A 21,160-nucleotide genomic window follows, 5' to 3' on the forward strand; every position below is an offset into this window, starting at 1 on the left:
AGAAGTATACAAGGAACACATTTCAAGGCACCAGATCCTTGACTACCTACAGCCCTCAACCCCTTATTACCTTTTCTTCCAAAATCAAGTAATAATTAAATGGGGAAAACTTATTTCTTCCAAAAATTTAGTATCAAAAGGGAATTGAAATTATTCTAAAAGATCAGACAGAAGACCCAAAGAAACACAATGTACTGTTTTCTATGCATCATGTTGGTTACATCCCTGATGATTTGAAAAGAGTTTGATGCCCTGTTAAATTCTTCCAGCTTTGACTGCTAACACTTTTCTTAGAATTCAGAACATTTAAATAGGCCAATGACTCCAGTGCAGTGACAGTCAGAAGTGCTTGTTGTCATAGATGATGATGATTGACAACAGTATGGGTCACAAGTTTAGGGTTACATGCGTTTATCCTACAGGGACTTAGAAGGATTAAAGTAAATTACAGTACTTTAAATAGAAGCTGCGGATTAATTATGATGTTGGGTTTGATTTATAGAGAATACAACATAATGATAACTGGGTAACAATGAGTGAAAGCAGTCCGGTGTGTTGTCCAGTTGAAGAGCTGGTTGCTGGGGGGGGGGGGGAGGAGAGAGAGGGGAAAAAATGCCATAAGCCACATTTGAAATAAGCAGAGTCTGCATTTCCTATGACCCCTTTTCTCATAGTACAAATCAGTCCGAACCTTGACACTGTTTGTGGTAGCTAGATGTGGCCAGTAAGTTCTCAACAAGGCAATAAACCACACTGATTATCATTTTTCACCTGCACAGGAGTGCCTATCTTTTGTGCTGCCCCATCCAGTTCTTGTTCTTAGTTGTTCAGCAAGGTATTTAGCAATACTGTAGAATCCTAAGCATGATAGCTGAGAAGTTCATTAAAAAGATGACTTTCAGTCTACTTAGATGTGAGTCCCACTGGGTTCAATGAGACTTATTTCCAGGTAAATGTGCATAGGATTGCAAACTAAGGGAGGAACATCTAAACAATGTTTAGAAATTGTGTTCTGGGTCCTGTTTAGCACCTTACTCTCTATACATTTTCTTATGAGAAGGTGAGGTAGATTGTCCACAAAGCACTCCACATATCAAGGATTAGGAGGATGGGGCACAGAGGGAACAAGCTGTCACTCCTCAGCAGAGAAGGTCCCAGGTTCAGTCACTGGCTACACAAAAGGATCTTAAGCAAGGCTGGGAGGTCTGCTAGTGAACTAGATGGACCAAAGATCTGATTGAATATGAAGGCCATTTCATAGGTTTATGGGAGTTGTGAGAAAGAAGGTGATGACAGTATAATGGAGACAAAGATTTGTAAAAATATGAAATGCTTTATGGCAAATTCTGGGCACTGGAGGCACTAAAGGAATGTCTTGACAAGTTACCTCGGCAGTTCTTGCCGTCTTCCTGCAATGTCCCAGTTACACAGCTGCAGAGTGGCCCATCTACCTGGCTTGTGCATATCTGCTCACAGCCTCCATTGTCTTCACACCAGTCTAAACCTTTAAAAAAAAAAACCACAGGAAGATGAAACTATGATAAAAGAGGAAACTGCCTATGTCTTTATACTAAAAAGTATATAAGGAAATTTCCCATATCTAGGATTGCAGTCTGCAATGGAATGATACAGTGAGGAATAGCCAGACCAGGGTTGGCATCCTTCAGTCTCGGAAGACTATGCTATTGCGCTCTGAATAGTGGTTCTGGATCAGTGTCCTCTCCAGTGTGCAAAGCCTGGGTAAAGTAGATATGGAGGATAGACTGTTACCCATGCAGCAAATCTCCCCCTCTCCACGTCGCTGAAATGGTCCAATGGAAAGGCAGAAGCCGATACGGTTGGTTCCAGCGGCATCGCAGGAGTTGCCAGAACGTGACTGTGTTCAGCCATGAACTGCCTCAGGGACTCCGGCTCTGAATTTTGCCCCTGGGGGCTGGGGATAAGAATAGGCCTTCAGCCAGACCAAGAAGATTACAAATACTTTCCATTAAAGCTGTTTTTTTTTTTACCTCTGCACAAGAATGCTAAGTTTATGGCAGGTCAAAAGCCAACATTCCATTTTGTTTTCTGTTAATCGTTTTTCCTGGAGGGCTGGAGCATAAAGGGTATTTATTTTTAAAATACAAAAAAGTGAGATTCTATTTCTGGAGCACACTGGTTTCCAAAATGGATGCCTCACTTCATGATGAGGTCTTGCACTCTCAGTGTCCTTGCTGGAACTTTGGGGGAGGGGTGTCACACTTACGCTTTCTCCTGATTGGCCCCACAGAGATGATCTGCTCATTCAGCTCTTTGGCATTGTCACTGCCCCTCCTGGTATTCTGTGGACAGCTCTGAACAAGTGAAAGCAAAGAGAAATTATCCTAAGTGTATGTGCTTCAGAACTCCTTAAGCATACAAGTTGTTTGGGGGCTACATGAAGGACACCATTCCTCCTCACGCACTCCTTACAGGGCCCCTCCTGCAGAACATAAGGGATGCTGATTACTGGTATGGATGGAGGTGTTCCCTAAAATATTGCAGAGCCCAAGGTATGAACAGCTACAGGCCCAGATGCATGGCTCCATGTCACCTACTATTTTGCATGAGTACGTTTCTGAGTCGCAGAGGGAGACAGCACAGTGCAGATGAACCTCGTCGTAATCCCCAATGAACTTGAAGACAGTGACATGGAAGCGGCAAGTCAGTGAAACCCCATTCTCTTCAATCCCGATGGTGTTGTCCTTCAGGTTCTGGCAGCTGGAACACACACGACTTCACTGGTTGGTCCTGCTGCAGTTGCAGTGAACTTGCAGCTTCTATGCATGGCATCTCAAATATCATGAGGGCGGGGGAAGGCGTTACTCACCCTTCTTCAATGATAAAGTATCTCAGCTTGTCATTGCTGTCTCGAGAAGGTGTGGCATAACATTTATTCAGCATCAAGATGAGGTGGGTGGAATCTGCGCCAAGGACAAAGACTCCAACATACAACACATCGCGTGTGGTCAACACTACTTCCCCTTGTCGATAGGGATGCTTGTAGGAGGAGTTTTTGTACAGTGCCATCTTGGTTGTGAAACTGCCTTCTTGTGTAGGCACTGTCAGATTAATTACACTTAAAATGGAGAGAGAGAAAGAGAAGGAGATGAAGAATGAAAGGAAGATCTATGGACTAAGCTGACTCACGAGAAACATAATTTTGGCCAAGAAACACAACTGTCCGAGAGCCTGAAACTTGTACTGCAAGACAGTGCCCTGCTTATGCCCTACTCATGACATCTTATGCTCTACTCATGACATCACTCCTATGAATTAAGATGCATGGATAACATTAGCTTCTATTAAGACCTTACCCAATGTAAAGCATAGGCCTGTGGTTAGAGACTCAGTAGATTGTGCACTTTTCCAAAAGAAATAAACTAGATAAATTTCCTTTATTCAAAACACCAAAGTCCCACTACAAGCCCACAAAGGAGCCAGGTGTGTCTCTTACCTGAGCATTGGCTTTATAACAGAATCCAAAGAAATTTTGATGTCAAGCTCATATGCACAGGAAAATTCAACGTTAATGGTTCGGTCCCGGGTGATTATGTTTCCTGTGTTGTTTGCGCTTTCAATCCAGACTGTGTTTTTGTACATGATGTGGGTGCTGTTGGACTGTGCAGAGGAAAGAGAAAAAGAAATGGAAAAAAAGGACATGTACACCAAAGGCAGCAGAGGTTATGTCAACTTTCTTCATGTTGTATGCACCATTTCAGGATCTATCTAGTCATTTATTTAGGCTACAGAAACTTATGGTTAAGCATATTGATATAACACTTTTAAACAAAAAAGTTAACAAAGCAGTTTGCACAGCAAGTAAATAAATATATGGTTCCCTGTCCCCAAATGGCTCATAGTCTAAAAAGATTAAGAAGAAACATCAACTTAATTTTCTTTTTACAGTTAAGTGGAATGGAAGTGGACATCAGACAGGCAGCGGTAGTCCACAAACCTCAACAACAACCTTGAACATTTTGATTGATCTGTTTTCATAAATAACAACTTAGGCATTGGTTGTTTTGATTTTTTTTTTCCACTTTCTGTTTTATGACATAGGGCAGTGCTTCACAAATGGTGAGTTTGGACCCACTAGGTGGGTTGTTAGCCAATTTTAGACTGGTCACCTAGCTCAGCCACCACTGAAAATACAGAGCGGAAAATATAGGGTCCAGAGCTGCTGGGGGGGGGGGGGGCTATGTGGTTGGAGAATGATCCAAAGTCTGTGTTCTCCTTTGACTTCCAAGCTGGAATGTTTGAATTCTAAGCTATACAAAATAACAGCATGAGCATGTTATGTAATGGGAATTTGGTAATTTGGCTAATCGTGGCTGAGGTTTGAAACCTAAACTGATGATGTCATTTTCAGCTAGCTGCCTTGGGTCCCTTCAGGGAGAAAGGTGGGGTATAGATAAAGTAAATAAATAAATAATAATTCGGCTACATCACTTCCAAGTTAATGGCATCACTTCTGCTGGATCCTGACAGATTGGCATTCTAAAAAGTGGGTTCTGGTGCTAAAACATTTAAGAACCACTGATGCAGAGTAATATTTGAATTAATACTGCATGTTAACCTTTTTTTTTTTTTTAAGTCCTCACTAAAACAACAATAAGGAAAGTGTGGAGAAAAGATGCCCAGCAAGCTTTTGGTAGCATGAAAACATATTCAATGTGATCAATCAATCATTTGAAAGCTAGACAAGCAACGAACTAAGCAATCAAGAACTTTAGTTAGTGGATAATCCTTGAAAAAGAGAAACAGCAAATACGGCATCACAAGATACCCTCTCTGCCCTCCATTTTCTTCCCTGCTCTCTGTTTTAGATGATAACTTCCTTGGGGCAGGAGCTTACATGTACTTGTTGAAAGTTTAGTTAGTGAAGTGCATACTGATGATGCTGTATGAGTAAAATAATCAGAATGCTTATGCTGTCATTTTTACTGCAGCAGTGCAAAATTCTTCACATGAGGAACCCCAGAAGACTAGCAGAATTAAAGAAGAAAAACTTTGAGAGCAGAAGTAAAAAAAATCCAGAGTCCCCCAACCATTCTGACCTGGACTATGTTTCCACAATTGCCTTTGGTGTTATTGATCTGGAAGGAAATGAAATCTTCACCCTCAATGCCGAGGCACTGGCGATCATTGATGCGCACCCCTTCTCTTTCAAAGCCCAGCTGGAACAGCTTGCACTTAGAAATGGAGACCTCCATCTGAGCAGCTTTGCAGGTTACCTCAGCATCCAAGATGTCATGAGTATCTGCAGGAAACATTTAGGTTGTTACAACAACAACAACAACAACAACAACGAGAAGATGTGTGGCACCTTAGGAATGGACCTTTGGAGAACCGTCTTTCAGTGCTTTAGCATTCAAGATTCCAAAGCAGAAGCCAAGAGTCTGGACACCAGCAGTTCAGTTCAGTTGAAGCCCTGGGTCCGATAGCACCACTACTTTGTTATTTTTAACTGTGCAAAACTGCAGAAGTCAGATTAATTGCAACTTCTCTGAGACGGAAGTACCTAAGAATGACTATATGCATATATTATAGGCTTATCTAGCATAAAACTAGTTTAACTCTTATATTCAGACATTGGGTACAGTTGTAATACTTTAGAGAAGTGGTTGTCAAACCTTTTAGCACCGGGACCCACTTTTTGGAATGACAGTCTATCAGGACAAACCAGCAGTGATGTCATGACTGGAAATGGACATCATCAGGCAGGAAAATTTTTAACATATCCACAAGACAAAATCAAATCCAATCAAGTAAGCAAGTAAATAAATTAAAAGTTTACAATAAGTTTAAAAATATATTTAAAATAAAGAAGAAGCCTCCTAATCTTCCCAAGCAGTAGCTGATCTGTTTTAGAAAAATTCACCAAACATTCTCAAGGTTGCAATCCTATCCATACTTACCCAGGAATGAGCACTATTGACTATCTTTTTTCTTTCTTTTTTTTTTACTATTTTTTTTTAAGCAGCTTTTGCTGGTTAGCTGAGTAAACCCCAGATGGATTGCTGGATCCCTTGAACTAAACTTTGATTTCTTGCAATGTCTAATAGGAAGCAGGGTCTGTATAGCAGGAAAGTGTAGCCTCTCTGTATGTCAAAGCACAAGGGATTTGGGTGTCCTTGTGAAAACAGGCCCTCTTCTGCCTGGGAATTGGCACTTCATGGCCTTTTTGAAGCTTTACATATTCTGCCAAAATCAACCAGGTGCTGATTAGAAAAGTTATTATGCTTCATCTCAAAATTGGGCATCTAGAGTGTGCCTGATAGTTATCCTAGGGCAGAATCAACTTCTCACCTGGTATTTGATAAGAGCTAGAAATAATTGGGGTGCTTCTTTCAATTAAGTGGCAATTCCCTTCCTCAAGCATGATTTATGGTACATTTTGATGCTACTTTAGATTAGAGATTGAGGTAGGTCAAACAAGAGTTGTGCTTTTTATTGCCCCCTCTGATTAGTGAAGTTTCAATTGCAGGCCCTCACTTAGCGTATTGTAGGCTTTGATCCTCTTCTCCCTCTTAAAAAGGGTGCACTCCTACTTCAGGAACATGAGAGTGTGCATGTGAGAGACAGAGAGAAAAAGTGTGTATGTGTACTGACAGGCATGTTTGCAAACACTTACAAGGAGATAACTTCAACCAACTTCTCCCTCTCTCTTGGAGACAGTGGAGTCTTGATTTGAAAGTTGGTTCTTTGTTTGCCAGTTGGAGAACTGCAGTGGGAACAAGCAACTGCTGTGTGACATTCAACTGCCTTTTCTGAGTCAGATCCTTGGCAGATCCACCTCAAGACAGGCAACTCTGACTGGAAGCAATTCTCCAAGATTTCAGCTTTTCCAGCCCTACCTGGAGATGCTGTCAGGGTCCCATCATTTATTTGAAATGACCAAATGCAACCAGTGGCATTGGGGCTTTTATGCCCAACAGGGAGTTTCCTATGCGTGCTATAGGAACTTCCTGATGAAATGACTCAGAGCTGGCTACCCTTTTCCACCATCATCCTGGGAAACTGCATAGGTGAGAAAAATCATTAACATTCCAAGCATCCCAAGCACAAGCACGTGCTTGGACACCTGAGATTTGCTGGCTCTTTTCTGGCATATTCTTGGAACACAATAAATTATAACAGCAGCCGTGATTGCTGCCCAACCCTGAAGGTGTTTTCTGACACCATGCCCATTTGGTGCCAAGAACAGGCAACACACCCAGGGCATTAAATTGCCTCTATGAATAGGAACTGTTTTGATGCTCTTTTAAATGTGTGGAAAGCATTTGTTTATCTATCAAGAAGGTTTCTGCTCATTCATAAGTTTCTGTGCAATTTCCTGGGAAAGGACTCAAGAATCAGCCAGGACCTGAAGTTACAAGCAGGGCTCTCAGATGTCCACTTAATGAAACCAATGTCCTTTCTGTTGTCAATCCAGAGTTAACAAAAAGATCCAGGCTGCATTTTCCATGGCTGGTGAACTGAGGCTACAAGTGACATTCAAGTGACAGCAAGAAAGAGAATGGTGCAGAATTGATTTTTTTTTTTTAAATGTGCATTTGTATGGAAATTGGATAAGACCCCCAGGGCTCATGGCAAACTGAAAACAAGGCTGGATAAAGCAATAGAAGATCTTGCTACTGGAAAGAACTAGGTGTTGAGAGTCAAGGAAGAAGCTAGATGAAATAAACGTGACTCTCCTTTTTAAAAAGTTCCAAGGGTCTAATTCTTCAATGATGTAAACGAACACAGCACTAGCTACAGTTGTTGGAAAGAGACCAAAATGTCTCAGTTGAAGATCAGATTCTACATTTCTATGGTTCTGCTTCCAATCTAAGAATCTCTGTTCAAACCAGGAAATTCTAGCATATTATTTGCATGGTTTTTGTGTCAGTGGACCATCCCCCTGGGGCAAATAGCACCTGTAGAAACCCCCCAAACTGGATTCTCACCTCCTCTGTTGTTATTTATTACAAAAAGCCCCAAGAACAGGCTTAGTATAGTGTGAGCCTAAGAAAACATACCAAATCATTACATTCCAATGTTCTCCATAATGTTCTCCTGTGAAAAAACAATCCAGTGGGTTTTTTCAGACCTAAATTGTGATTTTAATAAAACACAATAGCACTGCCTAGCCATCCAGTGCAATTTTGTTAAAAAGAAAAAAAAAATTTGAGGGCATGACTCATAAAAGGTGCAATTTGTTATTTATTTCCCCAGATGTGAGAAACATGAAGCCATAAAACAGCTAGACCCTGCAAGGAGGAAACTTTTAATTAACACTGAAGGGGACATTGCTGAACAGGACTTACTTGCAAATAAACATTTAAAAAGGATTTTTGACTCCTGGGAAAGGCATCGCTGGACAATGTCGAACTATATCCAGTGCTGTGTAGAACTCCTGTTTTAATTAGGTTTTCAGCTGACTGTGGAATGTGGCACCTATAGGGCTCCAGTATAGAAGCAAGCCATGACTGCTGGGATGGTCAGTTACCGGATCCTCCAGGAAGTTACGTATATGCAGGCTTTCTTTAACTTAAACATGTAAAATGCAAGCAGAAGCATCCCAACTAGTTAGCCCCTTCCCTGAGGCCACTCACTGTTTCCATAGGGCGGGGGTTCAATGCAGCCACATAGTTCTTCACCATTGTCTACTTCGCAAGTTCTGTTGGGACAGTCTGCCCCCACGCAGGGATCTTCAACCACTCCTGCTAAAAAGGAAAAGGGGGGAAGGGAGAGACACCAACAACCAATTTATTTTAAGACCAGTTACCTGCACTGCTGTTTGTTACTCACACATGCCATGTGCTTGGACAAGGAAAGACCCACTTCCTTCCCTGACTCCCACAGGATGCTAGAAAGGAAAGAAACCACTTGGGCCAACCCCCTAGTGATTGCCACGCATAACTCGGTTTTTGACATATCCCTACTGTAAACAATTGAAAAACAGAGCTGGACCCACTATGACAGAATGAGGTGGGCCACCAAAGACACCAGTTGGTAGAAGGTACCAGTTGGTAGAACCAGCCCCAGGAGGAGGATGGAACAAAACCCTAGCTCGCTTACAGCAATTTTCCTTCTCAATCCACTCTGTGCTGAGGATCCCAAAGGAGCGGCAGGCTTCCCCATAGGCTGCCAGAGAACCGCAGAGCTGGTACTTCTTCTGGTTGTAGCAGCCGTCGAGGAAACATGATTCGTAGAAAGGCAGTGGGTCCAGCAGGCCGTAGCAAGGCTGGAAGAAGCCTTTCATGTCAGTAAGTTTGAGGCAGTAGCTGTCACTCTGCAGGATCTGGATCTGAACGTTGTCACAGGCGGCGGCATACTGAGCGTACTGGAGCTCATTGCAGCTGGAAACACAAAACTTCAAAGACTACAGGACATGGAGGATGCAGAAAGGTGGACTGGAGACCGTGAGCAGGAATATGGTGTCAAGGAGCTACTGGGGTCAGAACCAGAAATTCAGGGCTCTGTTCACCATTGCCCCCATATGACGACCTGCTAGGGACAACATCCTAGGCAATAAAGAGTTCTCAGGGACTGGTGTGAAGCCACCTCAACAGGAAGTGACAACAGACGCTTCCTGCTGTGGCAAGGACTTTGCCTATGCAATGGGTTTCTCCTGGCTCTGCTTCATTATGACTCTTGGCTTGTTCCCTGGCTTGACCCCCTCAGCTCAACCTCTCAGACTACTGGTTTCATCCCTTACCTCTGACAAATGGTTTAACTCCTGGTACCAACTTGACAGCTTCCTGAAGCTAGGTTCTGACACATGGATATGTACTGAGTGCCAAAGCCATTCCACATCACGTCTAGAAGTACCAAAAACCCATCCACCTATTCTTGTTTCTGAACTATTTGACATATACTGCCCTGCTCTTTTCAAAAATTTCTTTTGCAATCAGTGACATCTAATATTTTTTCGTTTTTAATGAGAATTGAAAAGGTTAGGGTTTTTCAGTCTTCACATCACTGCCCAGACTTTTGCAGCAAACCACAGAGAGGATCAGAGCTGGGCCAATTGTGAAACAAGCTATTTCAGGAACCAGAACTGTGGGTCAGTTCTCTGGGCAACATGGCACCCTCTGACATCCCCCCTCCCCCCCATAGATGGCCTGCAAAGGGAGAAAAGCTAATGGCACCACTCTGCATCTCCCCTTTCCTTCCTAACAGAAGATGAAAGAAGGGGAGAGATCTGGGAAAGAAGGAAGGAATTGGGATGGGTGTGTGATTTTAGCAGAAGAGAAAGCAGACAAAAGAGAAGAAACACCATTTTAGGTAGCAAAATAGGCAAGTGCTGGAGAAAACTCTTTATCCTTTCCTTCGACCAGGGAATGACATAATAATGAGATGATACTGATTACCAATCAGACATGCTGGGTATGCATCGTGGGTACAGAGTGGCCTTTCCTTTCAAGAACTGCCATTGCATTTGACTTACCTCTTCTGCATGCCATTGGTCTTCCAGCTCTGGGCCAGGAAGACACTGCTCACAACTGGCTTCCCTCGTAGAGTGACATAATCATCTGTGCGATCCCCATTGAAATTCCCACAAAGACCACAGACTTTATTTTGCAAGCGTTCGCTAATGCTGATCTTGATTACATTGAAGCCGTTATAATGGATCTGGATGTCTGGGCTGGTGTCAATGACCAGAAAACCCTCCATGCTGTAGATCTTGGTTGACAAACCCGTCACAAAAGGGACGCTCACCTGGGTCCCATTCACCTGATTGTGAAAATAATTATCACTGAGGCAGAGAAGTGAAGATTTGGAGATTTTCAACTAGTTTATTTACTGGCTAAACTTGGTAACATCACAGAATTCCAATATGGAATCTGGAAGATTCCATTATGAAAACTTAAGTTCTGGAACTGCAAATCCATGTCAGGACTCAAGTATGGACAAGTTCAAAACCTAGGTCATACCCTACAACCCAGACCCTACATTTGCTGATGGGTTTAAGGCACAATCCTAAGCAGATCTACTCAGAAGTAAGTCCTATTGTGTTCAATGGGACTTATTCCCAGGAAAGTGAGGTTAGGATTGTGGCCTTAGTGTTTTCTACCAAAAACCAGGAATTCAAGCATATGCATTTGTGAATTTAGTGTTCCAAACTTTCAATCAGATATGTGATATATTTGGAGATTGCAAATTCACAGAAGAGATCTGAGTTGGGGAATCTTCAGGCTAAGATATAGAGCCAGACTTTTTACTCCCACTTTGATGCTAGTTGGCAATGAAGAGAAGTGGCTGATATTACACCAGTAGATCCCTACCAGCATTCTTGGAATATAAGCAGTTCTTAGTGGGCCCATCAGATACCAAATTTATTAGACCATGTTCCAATTTTGCCTTGAAAGTACCATGATGAGTTGATACTCTTACCTTGACAGTGTTACGGTCACTGATAAGAATCTGCTCCTCATTAATATAGAAGTAAATGGGCGAGATGACAGTTAGGTTGGGAGAAGACCACTTGTCAAAATTGATAATGAGCTGAAAGGAGAAGTCAGGGAGTTTTTGGCAAATGGTGGAGAGGACAAAGGCACAGTTGGCAGGGAAGCGGAGGAAGGCACCATCGAATGTTCGGAACACCCCTCCACCTGCTGCGATGCAGTAGGAACTCTTCATGCTGAAGCAGCCCCTGACTCCATTCCGGAGGGCACACTCCTCATCTGACTTGCACTGCCGTGGGTCACACTGAATGAGGTTGCGGCGAAAGCAGCGACAGCGGCGAGTACAGTCACTGTTCCAGAACAGTTGCTTGGGCTAAGAGAGAGAGGTGGCACAGAATTGGAATGGATTTTGCTAGGAGGAAAAGCCCACCATAGATTTCCCCTCCCAAAGGCTGCACCAGTGGCCATCACCGGTGCCCTTAGAAAGTAGAACAAGATTTGAAAGCCACTTATTATGTTATCTGTAAGGAGAAAAAGCAAACCACCATTGTAAGAACATTGCCATGTATTGGTTTCCTGGTGTGCCTGTCTCTGTGCCTGTCTCAACACTCATGCTATCACAGACATCCTTCAATGCACATGCTTTTCTGCCCAACCTGTGTCAGAAAATACAATGTGTGACATAGCCCTGATTCACAAGGAACAGCACTGGTTACAAATGCAGACATTTTTTGTCTCTTGGGGTAGCTGGTGGGCTGATCACAAAATCTTATTTGATCCAACCATGTATGCTGAAAAAATAGTGCATTTCATCTTTTCTTGTGCCTGTTTCCTAGTGTGTAATGAAATGTGATTCCAACTGCGGGCAACAAGGGCACAGAGTTTCAGATCATATCATTGGGCATGCTCAGTAGCATTTAGTACCTCACTGACAGAATGTCATACAGATTGACCAAGAGTTTTCACTTCAACCAGCAGAGGGCAGGCACGTAGTATACATTTAAATTAACATGCTGCAGACCTGCTTCTGATCTAAAAGTGATTGACAGCCTGTCTTAAAGAGGCTTCAGGCGTTTGCCACACTTAAATATGGGAACTTGGGATATGTGGTTTTGCCAGATGTCCACAGAGATGTTCATCCAAATGTCACTTCCAGGAATGTGGCATGTCTTGGCCTTTCAAACACCTCCAAATGATACCAAAAGTGGGCAGAAAAAGTCAAGTACATGAAGAACCATTCAGACAAAACAAACAAACTGAGGATCTGCAGGACAGAAATCATACATCTGAAGTGTTGCTCACCCTTTAGGCTCTTTCAAGCACACATTTTCACCACCTGATAAGAGCAGCAGAAGTCAGTGCCTTGCACAAGTGTGCGGAATCATCACAAATCTAATACCAAAGACAGAACTTCCACTGTACTTTTAACAAAATGTTTTTCAAAGGCGCCAACAGGCACTCTCAGTTGACAGTCATCAACTGTTGAATAACCAAGTGACAAACATGCATGTGTGAACCACATGAGTCCCTTCGGGGAGAAAGGCGGGGTAGAAATAAAGTTATTATTATTATTATTATTATTTATTAACCAGTTCTTAGCAGCACATAATTCCCAAAGCGTTAGAGGAAGATAGATGAAAGGGAAAAGTAATAGCTCCAAATTCTACTTGTACAATATTGTAACCAGGAGCAAAGAACCTGGAGTGTTGGTAATACAGTGGTTAGATCAGTGTCTCAACATTTGTCCTCCACCGTACCACTTCCCATAGTCCACTTATTCAAAGTGCCACTGGAAGCAACTGGCAATGACATCATTGCCAGGGTTGGGAGGCCAGATGCAAATACCAGTAAGAGGCTTTGGGTGGACGGGAGAGCTTTTTTGAGCATGGAAAAGCCTGCTTTGGAGTCTCCTACCACTGTTTATTGTGTTGCATTTCTGGTCTTGCTGCCAGGCAGCAGGTGTCCAGGGGTCCCACGAGTACCACCAGATACCACCTCAAGTACCACTGGTGGTACAATATACCACTGATTGAGAAACATTGGGTTAGATGGGTTGGAGTAGGATGATGATGATTTATGTAGCACCCTCAATGAACATGGTGTATTATTACACAGTGTGAAAAGGAAGTTCCTGTTCCAAAGGGCTTACGATCTAGAAACTGACGCAAAGGAGACAATAGAGGGAAGGAAGGGAGATGAAAACAGGGCTAGATGGGAAGTATATGAGGTTGCTTCAATTACATATCCTTAGCTTAGATCACAATCCTATGCATGCCTGCTCAGTGCTGCTGCAGTCAATGGGGCTCATTCCCAGGAAAGTGTGTATAGGATTGCAAACTTTGTAACAAGGAATTGAGACCCATGTTCAAGTGTCCACTCATTGGGTGACCTTGGGTTAGTCATTCTTTCTCAATCATTCTTTCTTTTACAAGGTTGCGGTGAGGATGAAGGGTAGAGGGAAAGGACCAAATAACCCAACACGAGCTCCTTGGAGGAATGGTAGAGCATCCAGTAAATCTAATAAATAAATAATGTTTCCAACAGACAAAGGCAAAAGCATGAAGGAAGATTCTATATTACTGGCCTCTAAATTAGCCAGACAGATTCCAAAAAAGTAATTAAAAAATGCAGTGCTGTTCCCTTCCCCCGCCCTTTTCTTTTTTTTACAATCTTGCCTTGAGGTCTTAATTCACGCAGAAGGGTGTGTGTGTTTGTGTTTGTGTGTGTGTGTGTGTGTGTGTGTGTGTGTGTGTGTGTGTGTGTGAGAGAGAGAGAGAGAGAGAGAGAGAGAGAGAGAGAGAGAGAGAGACCAACCTGATACTACTTGTCTGACACTTATCACAGTAGAAGCAAGGAAATTCAAAGTTACAGTTTCCACAGCAACCTCCCTGCTTCTTCCTTCACAAGAGAGCACTACAAATATCCTGTTGACCACTGATGTGTACCTTACCAGCAAAGCACAAATTACATTCCACCCTCTTGTTATCAGATTTATAGAATAATTGAGCATATGAGCTTGCTCCTCTGCTGATAAGGGGCTTCGATGCCACATTCCTTAAAGCAGGGGGAAAAGTAGGTGCAGGGAAGTGGAGGGACCAAGCTAGCCAAACAAGCCTGGGCCACTGCAACAGATTCTTCCAAAAGGTTCTTGTTTAAGAAAATGGAGGATGGTAAAGGCCATAGTAAAATTGTTCTGTGGCAAATCCTTCCAAGGGCTTCCATGCCCTCCAACATTTCACAGATAAAAATAAGGACATGCTTGTAATTTATGTATATCTCACCTTTCTTCAACCATGGAGCTCAGGGCAGGGTCTGATTCTCATTCAGACACTGGTCTGGCCTGGATGAGCTGGGCTTTTGCCAGGCAGCTATAGCATGTTCTCTGAGCCATGCCCTAAGGCCCTGTCCTGAGGCCAGTGGTGATGGTCCAGACCCCCCCCCTCCAACTCCACAACCATTTCTGATTGCTAAAGATTCCAGTCCTTCTGCTGTTTGCTGCATTATTCATTGCTCTGCAACAGCCCATCCGTCTATTTACTTAAAAGACAAGATGGTGTTTGTTCTTCTCTTTAAAAATATATTAGGAAAACATAATTGTCCGATAAATATGCCATGCTCTTGAGGCTCAGAATCAAAAACACTCCCCAGCAGCTGTGGCCTGTTAAGTGAGGGGCTGGGGACTGCCTGGGGCCTCTCTTGCAGGAGCAGACAGACTGCAGGCTTGCAGGATGCATCTTGTGCTTGTCTGGCACCCCTAGGCTAACCAACCAGAGCCAGGCACAGAATATTTGGCAGGGCAGAGCCAGGAACAAAACAGTAGATCAGGAGCACATCCAATTCCCTGCTACACCCCATGAGCCAGGCAGTGAGATAACCTGCATATACAAGTACAGATGTATACTTTAGATCAAAGATTCCAACACAAAATGGGCTGGCAGAGCTGAACAAAGACCAGGTCAAAGGAAAGCAACCAGGCAATTTTCTTATCTTACGAATGATACCTCTGGGCACAGGGCCTAGAAGAGGGGAGTAAAGGAGGTAATTTGTACCCAGGCCCAGGGTCAGAAAGGGGACCCAGAAGCCAAAGGAGGGGGCCCAGAAATTTCCTGGGATCTTCCATTTTCCAATCTCACCCAGACTCATTGTCCATGTGGGATGCTGGGGGCATTACCATGGGCACATAGTGGCGACTACTGCCACAAGCAAACACACCAGGCCCAGGAATGCATATATTCCTGCATATCTTGGAGGACACTGACCTGCTACAGTAGCTGTTTGGCTTGTGGATCCACTAACCATGAAAGAGTGTATAGGAGCTCAGCAACACAGCTGCGGGACTACAGCTGCTGCAGAAGTTTTGGTGTACACAGGACACTTTCCATTCTAGTATGAGCCTAAATACAATGATACTAACCTCCTGCAATGAATTTTCTATATTTGAAAGTTTTTGGGGAGACTTAGGAGTGTGTTTTGTTTTCCGTATTACTGTGTCTAGCTGCCAGTGCTGGGCAGGCAGGTAGACCTGAGCTCTGCATTGGGAAGACAGGTAGACCTGGGCTCCAAGGACTATTCCAACTGTTACCACTTTCCCCCTGCCAGTTGTGCCCCCATTCCACCCACCCTTACTGCCACAACCCACTCTGTCTCACCCCTCCCACTTTGGGAAGGGGTCCAAAAGAAACTTTGTACCCCCTGATAAAATTCCCCTCAGAGGCCCATGCTCATCTGGGCATGGTTGGAGGGCACATGATGAAGCTACTCTGAGGAAGGGTCAGTCCAGCATCTGGGTAAGAGAAGACCTGGGCATGCTGCCTTGAGCTCCATGATGGTGAGAAATGGAGTGTAAATAAGTCAGCAATTAGTACAAGGCTAGACCTGGGAGATAATTTTTTTCCTTAGATTTTTTTCCTTGCTGTTATAAATCCTTGTTGCTCTACTGCAAATCACCCAGAGATCTACCAGTAGATCCTGATCAACCATCTGTCTACCCTTGCTCTAGTGTTCGTGTACATGCATTGATATACAGCCGCACTAAAGAAAAGATGCATTCAACCCCTCACTCAGAAATGCAACTTCTGGGAATCCAAGAGAAAGAGTGAAAGGCTGACAACCACACAGCTAACACAAGCAACACTGTTACAAGACATCACCAAAGGTGAAAATAGAGGCAGAGATATATTAGGGCAGGTAATGAATATAGGGACTGTCATTGGCCAACAGGGACACATATGAGCATCCCAGCCAACTCTCCCCTGTCCCTATATCAAAAGGAGAGATGCTTTGGGGTAGGGAAAAAAGCCCAACACACATTCTAGTCATTTTCCTTCTTTATCCTACTGCCATTTCTTATTTTAACAAAAACCACACCCTCCTGAATTTATACTATCTCATTGATATACACGGAAAGCAAAATCCTGGGATTCAGTAGTCACCCTGGTGTAAGTAACAGGGAAGACTCTCCTCTGGGTCCATGCAAATGATCATATAAATTAAAGTTTAATTTCATTGTGTGTTTTTTTACCTCTACCAAAAGCAAATCTGAGCAGCAATGGCCTTATTACTGGGAATTTGTCATTTCATTGTGAGGATTAAATGGATTAATATTACATAATGCACAGCACTGTTCCTTATTTGGGGGGATCGTGCTCCAGGATAATGGTGAAGGAAACGGGTAGCTGACAGCAATGCAAACTAGCAGAAGAGAGAAAAAGGAGCGGAACATTCTTTGCAGGAAAATTTCACCTTTTGAAGCAATACAAGCGGGTTCTCAAGGGCATTGTGTTTACATCCTCCAAAATCAACCTATTAAGGAGCGAGAGCATTGAAAGCAATGATGGCAGGCAGAAAACATTCCATCTCCATCCTCTAGTTTCTTCTTATTTGGAAACCGTTTACTATCCAATTCCACAGGCAGGTTAGGGAAGAAAATCACCATAATTTGTACTGTACACTCTCAAATTCTACAAGTTTCTTTCTCTTTTTTTTTGTTTTTGTCGTTATTTTTGCTGCTTGGAGGAATATAGATGAGGCATACTCCTTGAAGGAGCCCTTATTTGGATGCATTGCTCAGAAGCTGTTGGCGGAGAGCATCAGAGATGGTGGGAAAACAGAAAGGCCCTTATTCCTTCCCAGAGAAGAAATGGAAAGAACCTGGAAAGCCGTCATGTGGCAATACTGCCGACTGGCGGTTGCTGCTCATTACAGATAATGCCTTTTTGGCACCACCTGGTAAGTGCAGAACAGCTCCCAAGCAGGAATTTTCTAATTTGCTTTTATGTCCTTTTGTACCTTACAGTTCTGATCCTTTTGGAAAATCTGTCCAGCTAATAGAACTTTCCCTCCTCTGAAAAAAAAAAATAAATTGGCTGGCCTCTCCATGAGACCAACTGAGGCCTTAAACAGCGAATTGGTAGGGGGGCACCAACTTACTTGTACCTGCCCACTTCCACTTGCTCTGTGGATAAGGAAAACGGGGTGGAAGAGGCCAAGTGGATGAGAGAAGAGTGGTTGGCAAGACACTCCAACTCTCTTGCCCAACTACTCTCTGCCCCTCCACACTTCCTTTTCCCCCTCTATCCCCCTCTTTGTTTTCCAGTTCAGGGAGTAAGAGGAGGAAGTGGCTGATGCACCACTGAGGGAGAGGGGCAGCATTTGTTGTACCACTTCAGGCACCTAGAAGTCTTAGACCATCTCAGCAAAGAAACGAAACACATGAAAAGTCACATTTTCATTGAAAACTGGTTCCCAACACTTCGGTTTTCTAGTTCCGTTTTGTCTTCACAGGGAAATGTTTTCTGTGTTCAACCAGAAAGCATTAATGCAAATAGGGCTATTTGCTTTTCTCAGCTGCACTGAATTGTCAGTTTGGATACTGCTCTCAATGCGACATTGAGAGACCTATAATTGGACTGCCTCTGTGTATGTATGGGTGAGATGCATGCATGTTTAAACCGAATCACAGCTATGGGGAAAGAGTGAGGCAATTCATATTGGGATCATGGCACTATGAGATTTAACAGACAATGCCTTGGGACTGCTGTCAGTTTGTAAGAGTCGCCCACGCCTTACCTCATAGTATTTGCCATCAGAGTAGCAGCCACAGTTGTGAGGCAGTATGCAGCTCTTGCCATTGAGGACATAACCCGGGTCACACTGGCATCCTTCCACGCAGTAATGGTTGCAGTCGCTTTTCAGTCGGATGGCAGCACAACGAGGCTGGCACACGCTCACACAGCTCTCGTAGTGGCTGTTGGGAGGGCAGCTGACCGCTGGCAGAAAAAGAGGCACACTTTCTTAACATTGATATGGCCTCCACTGCACCATCGGTCACCACTGCCAGCATGGCGGGTCTAATAAAGATCATGAACAAGGGCTGGAGGAGGAGGGCAGCCCAATCCATTGTAACTCCCTGCATGGTGATACAGAGGTGCCGCTGAATCCCACAGGGGAGTTTTGGCCTCGGGAGGCCTCCTTGGGGTAAGACAACATTTGGTCCCTTACCCATTGGGCAAGTCCCTGCAGACTCAGTGGGTCAATCATGACCTGCACCAGCTCTGTAGCCGGCACAAGTCCATGTTGATCTGGGAAGGCAGATCATGCCCAGGAAGAGGATCAGGATTTGGTGTGTGCTTCTGCCACTGAACCTTCCTCCCTCCTGGGTCTGATCCACCCTCCTCTTTGCCCCACCACTGCCTCATTCCACCCCCCCCTTCCACCCTCCCCCACTCCATTCCACCCCCTGTGCAACTTTACCTGGTTCAGCAGATCTTCAGGTATCCACAGGTGCATGGAAGGCCACTAGTGTCCCTCCAGAGGCCTAGCAGTACATGCAGCAGAGGCTGCTTTGCCACTGCCATAAAGCAGCCTCTGCCAGCCCCAGTGTATGTTACGCCGGCACCCGGCTGGCATAGGATTGGGCCAAAAGTGATCCCTCCGAAGTACTGAGAGTTGCAGTGCCCCAGGAGCCTCTGTCAGTGGCACTACTGTCCCTGCCACAATGCAGCCAAATGAGAGAAGCAGGGGCTGCCCACCAGCATCCCACTCTGAACTACTGCCGCCAACAAGAATGCTCACGGAAGGGCAAAATGGTTGTGGATTTGGGTGGATTTTTCTACAAACTCCCTGCCAGCTTCAACACTCCCATTGCGTCCAAGGAAAAGACTAAACCCCAGGAAATGCCTCTTCCCTTCCTGCTGGTCTTGGTGAAGTAAGAACTCCTTGAGCTACAGTGTGTGCAACCTTGGCACACACTGTAGCAACTGAAATGGCCCATAGAGAAGAAGGGGGAAGTCTATTGGCAGGAGCATCCCAGGTAGCTTAAGGGGAAAGTGGTGCTCTAGAGCAGGGGTGTCCAAAGTTTTTGGCAGGAGGGCCATATCGTCTCTCTGACACTATGTCAGGGGCCGGGGGGAAAAAAGAATTAATTTACATTTAAAAATTTGAATAAATTCACATAAGTTTATATAAATGAATATATTAAAGATGAACTTAAATGAATGAATGAAGGTCTTGCAATAGCTCAAGACCTATAAAAGGCCTTGCACAAAGCAAGGCTGGCCTTTCCTTTGCTGCTGCAAAGGAGGCTGCTGCAGAGGCTCATTGGAGACTGGGGGCTCCCTAAGGGCCGCATTGAGAGGCTTCGAGGGCCACAAGCGACCCCAGGGCCGGGGTTTGGGCACCCCTGCTCTAGAGAAACATACCACAGCTAGGTGACAGTCTGCTGGTACTCAAAGGAGGTTGGACCTCTGTGTGAGTCACTGAAGAGGGAGCAGGCTATATAGCTATATCAGAAGCAATACTGGGCTCCCCAAATGGAGCAAACTTTTGACTGCCTGCTCCCCTCCCCTGCTTCTAAGATCTACAATCTGGCTCTTGAGTTTCAGGAGCAAGGCTGATTTAGGCCATCAATCTGAAGACAGAAAATGATCCAAATATAATTTTTAAATCTTATTAGCAATGAAAATGACTTTTCAATTGATTTGCCAGATGGCCTGCCTGCCGGAGAGGCTTTGCATCTTCATTTATGAGGAGCGTAATTGAACAATACATTGTAATCCTATTGACCGTAGAAACAGGCCTCCCTAGAACAAATACGTACTCTTCCCCTCACGTATATAAGCTAATAACATTTGAATTTGACAAACAAAGAATGACTGCCTTTGGGACCGGGGAGTTTGCCTACTTCTTTCCAGAACAGCGTTACGACATGCAAGACAAAGTAACTTCCTGTAACAACCCGTCCTTCCAAAGTGGGCTACCTGGCCATTCTTTCATGGGGGTGGGGGGACAGAACATCCAGCATATGGGATGCAAAGGTTAAGAAAAGCCTGGTGACATGCTTGATCTGCCTGTCCTGCCTTGTGTAATGTCTGAAGGGCATTACCCAATATGATCACATTTCTTATGAGACCCTGCTTCAGAAATGAAGTGATAGTGGCTGGCTAGCTATTCTTTTAGCATCCATTCATCATCACCATCATTATCTTATGCCATCTATGTGCCTGGCAGTTGACAAAAAAGGCAGGTTCCTGTCCCGGAGGTGGGGGGCAAACAATATACATGGTGGACACTTTCTTCCTCCAAAGCAGGCCACTCCTCCATCTAGCCCAGAATGTCTTTTCCCAGCCTGGCTACCTCAGCTCATTTAACTTAGGGAGGTCACCAATCTAAATCAATCTTCACCAATTAATCACGCACTATTTGCATGAATTTGCACATGAATAGAAACAAGGATTCTGAAGCAAGAA

General features: G+C 44.1%; 1 protein-coding gene across 1 annotated transcript in view; it reads right to left on the reverse strand.

The window, feature by feature from the left end:
- Positions 1 to 477: 477 nt before the first annotated feature.
- The window catches only part of TECTA (tectorin alpha), a 59,595-nt gene continuing 38,912 nt past the window's right edge, over positions 478 to 21,160 (reverse strand). Inside the window, 12 exon segments of the mRNA XM_066639545.1 lie at positions 478 to 578; positions 1,388 to 1,504; positions 2,246 to 2,333; positions 2,577 to 2,739; positions 2,849 to 3,097; positions 3,476 to 3,639; positions 5,079 to 5,281; positions 8,619 to 8,729; positions 9,085 to 9,379; positions 10,453 to 10,743; positions 11,404 to 11,787; positions 18,483 to 18,682. Of these exon segments, the coding sequence (XP_066495642.1) occupies positions 478 to 578; positions 1,388 to 1,504; positions 2,246 to 2,333; positions 2,577 to 2,739; positions 2,849 to 3,097; positions 3,476 to 3,639; positions 5,079 to 5,281; positions 8,619 to 8,729; positions 9,085 to 9,379; positions 10,453 to 10,743; positions 11,404 to 11,787; positions 18,483 to 18,682 (2,366 nt within the window).

Source organism: Tiliqua scincoides, chromosome 11 (genome assembly GCF_035046505.1).
Source record: "Tiliqua scincoides isolate rTilSci1 chromosome 11, rTilSci1.hap2, whole genome shotgun sequence".
NCBI lineage: Eukaryota > Metazoa > Chordata > Lepidosauria > Squamata > Scincidae > Tiliqua > Tiliqua scincoides.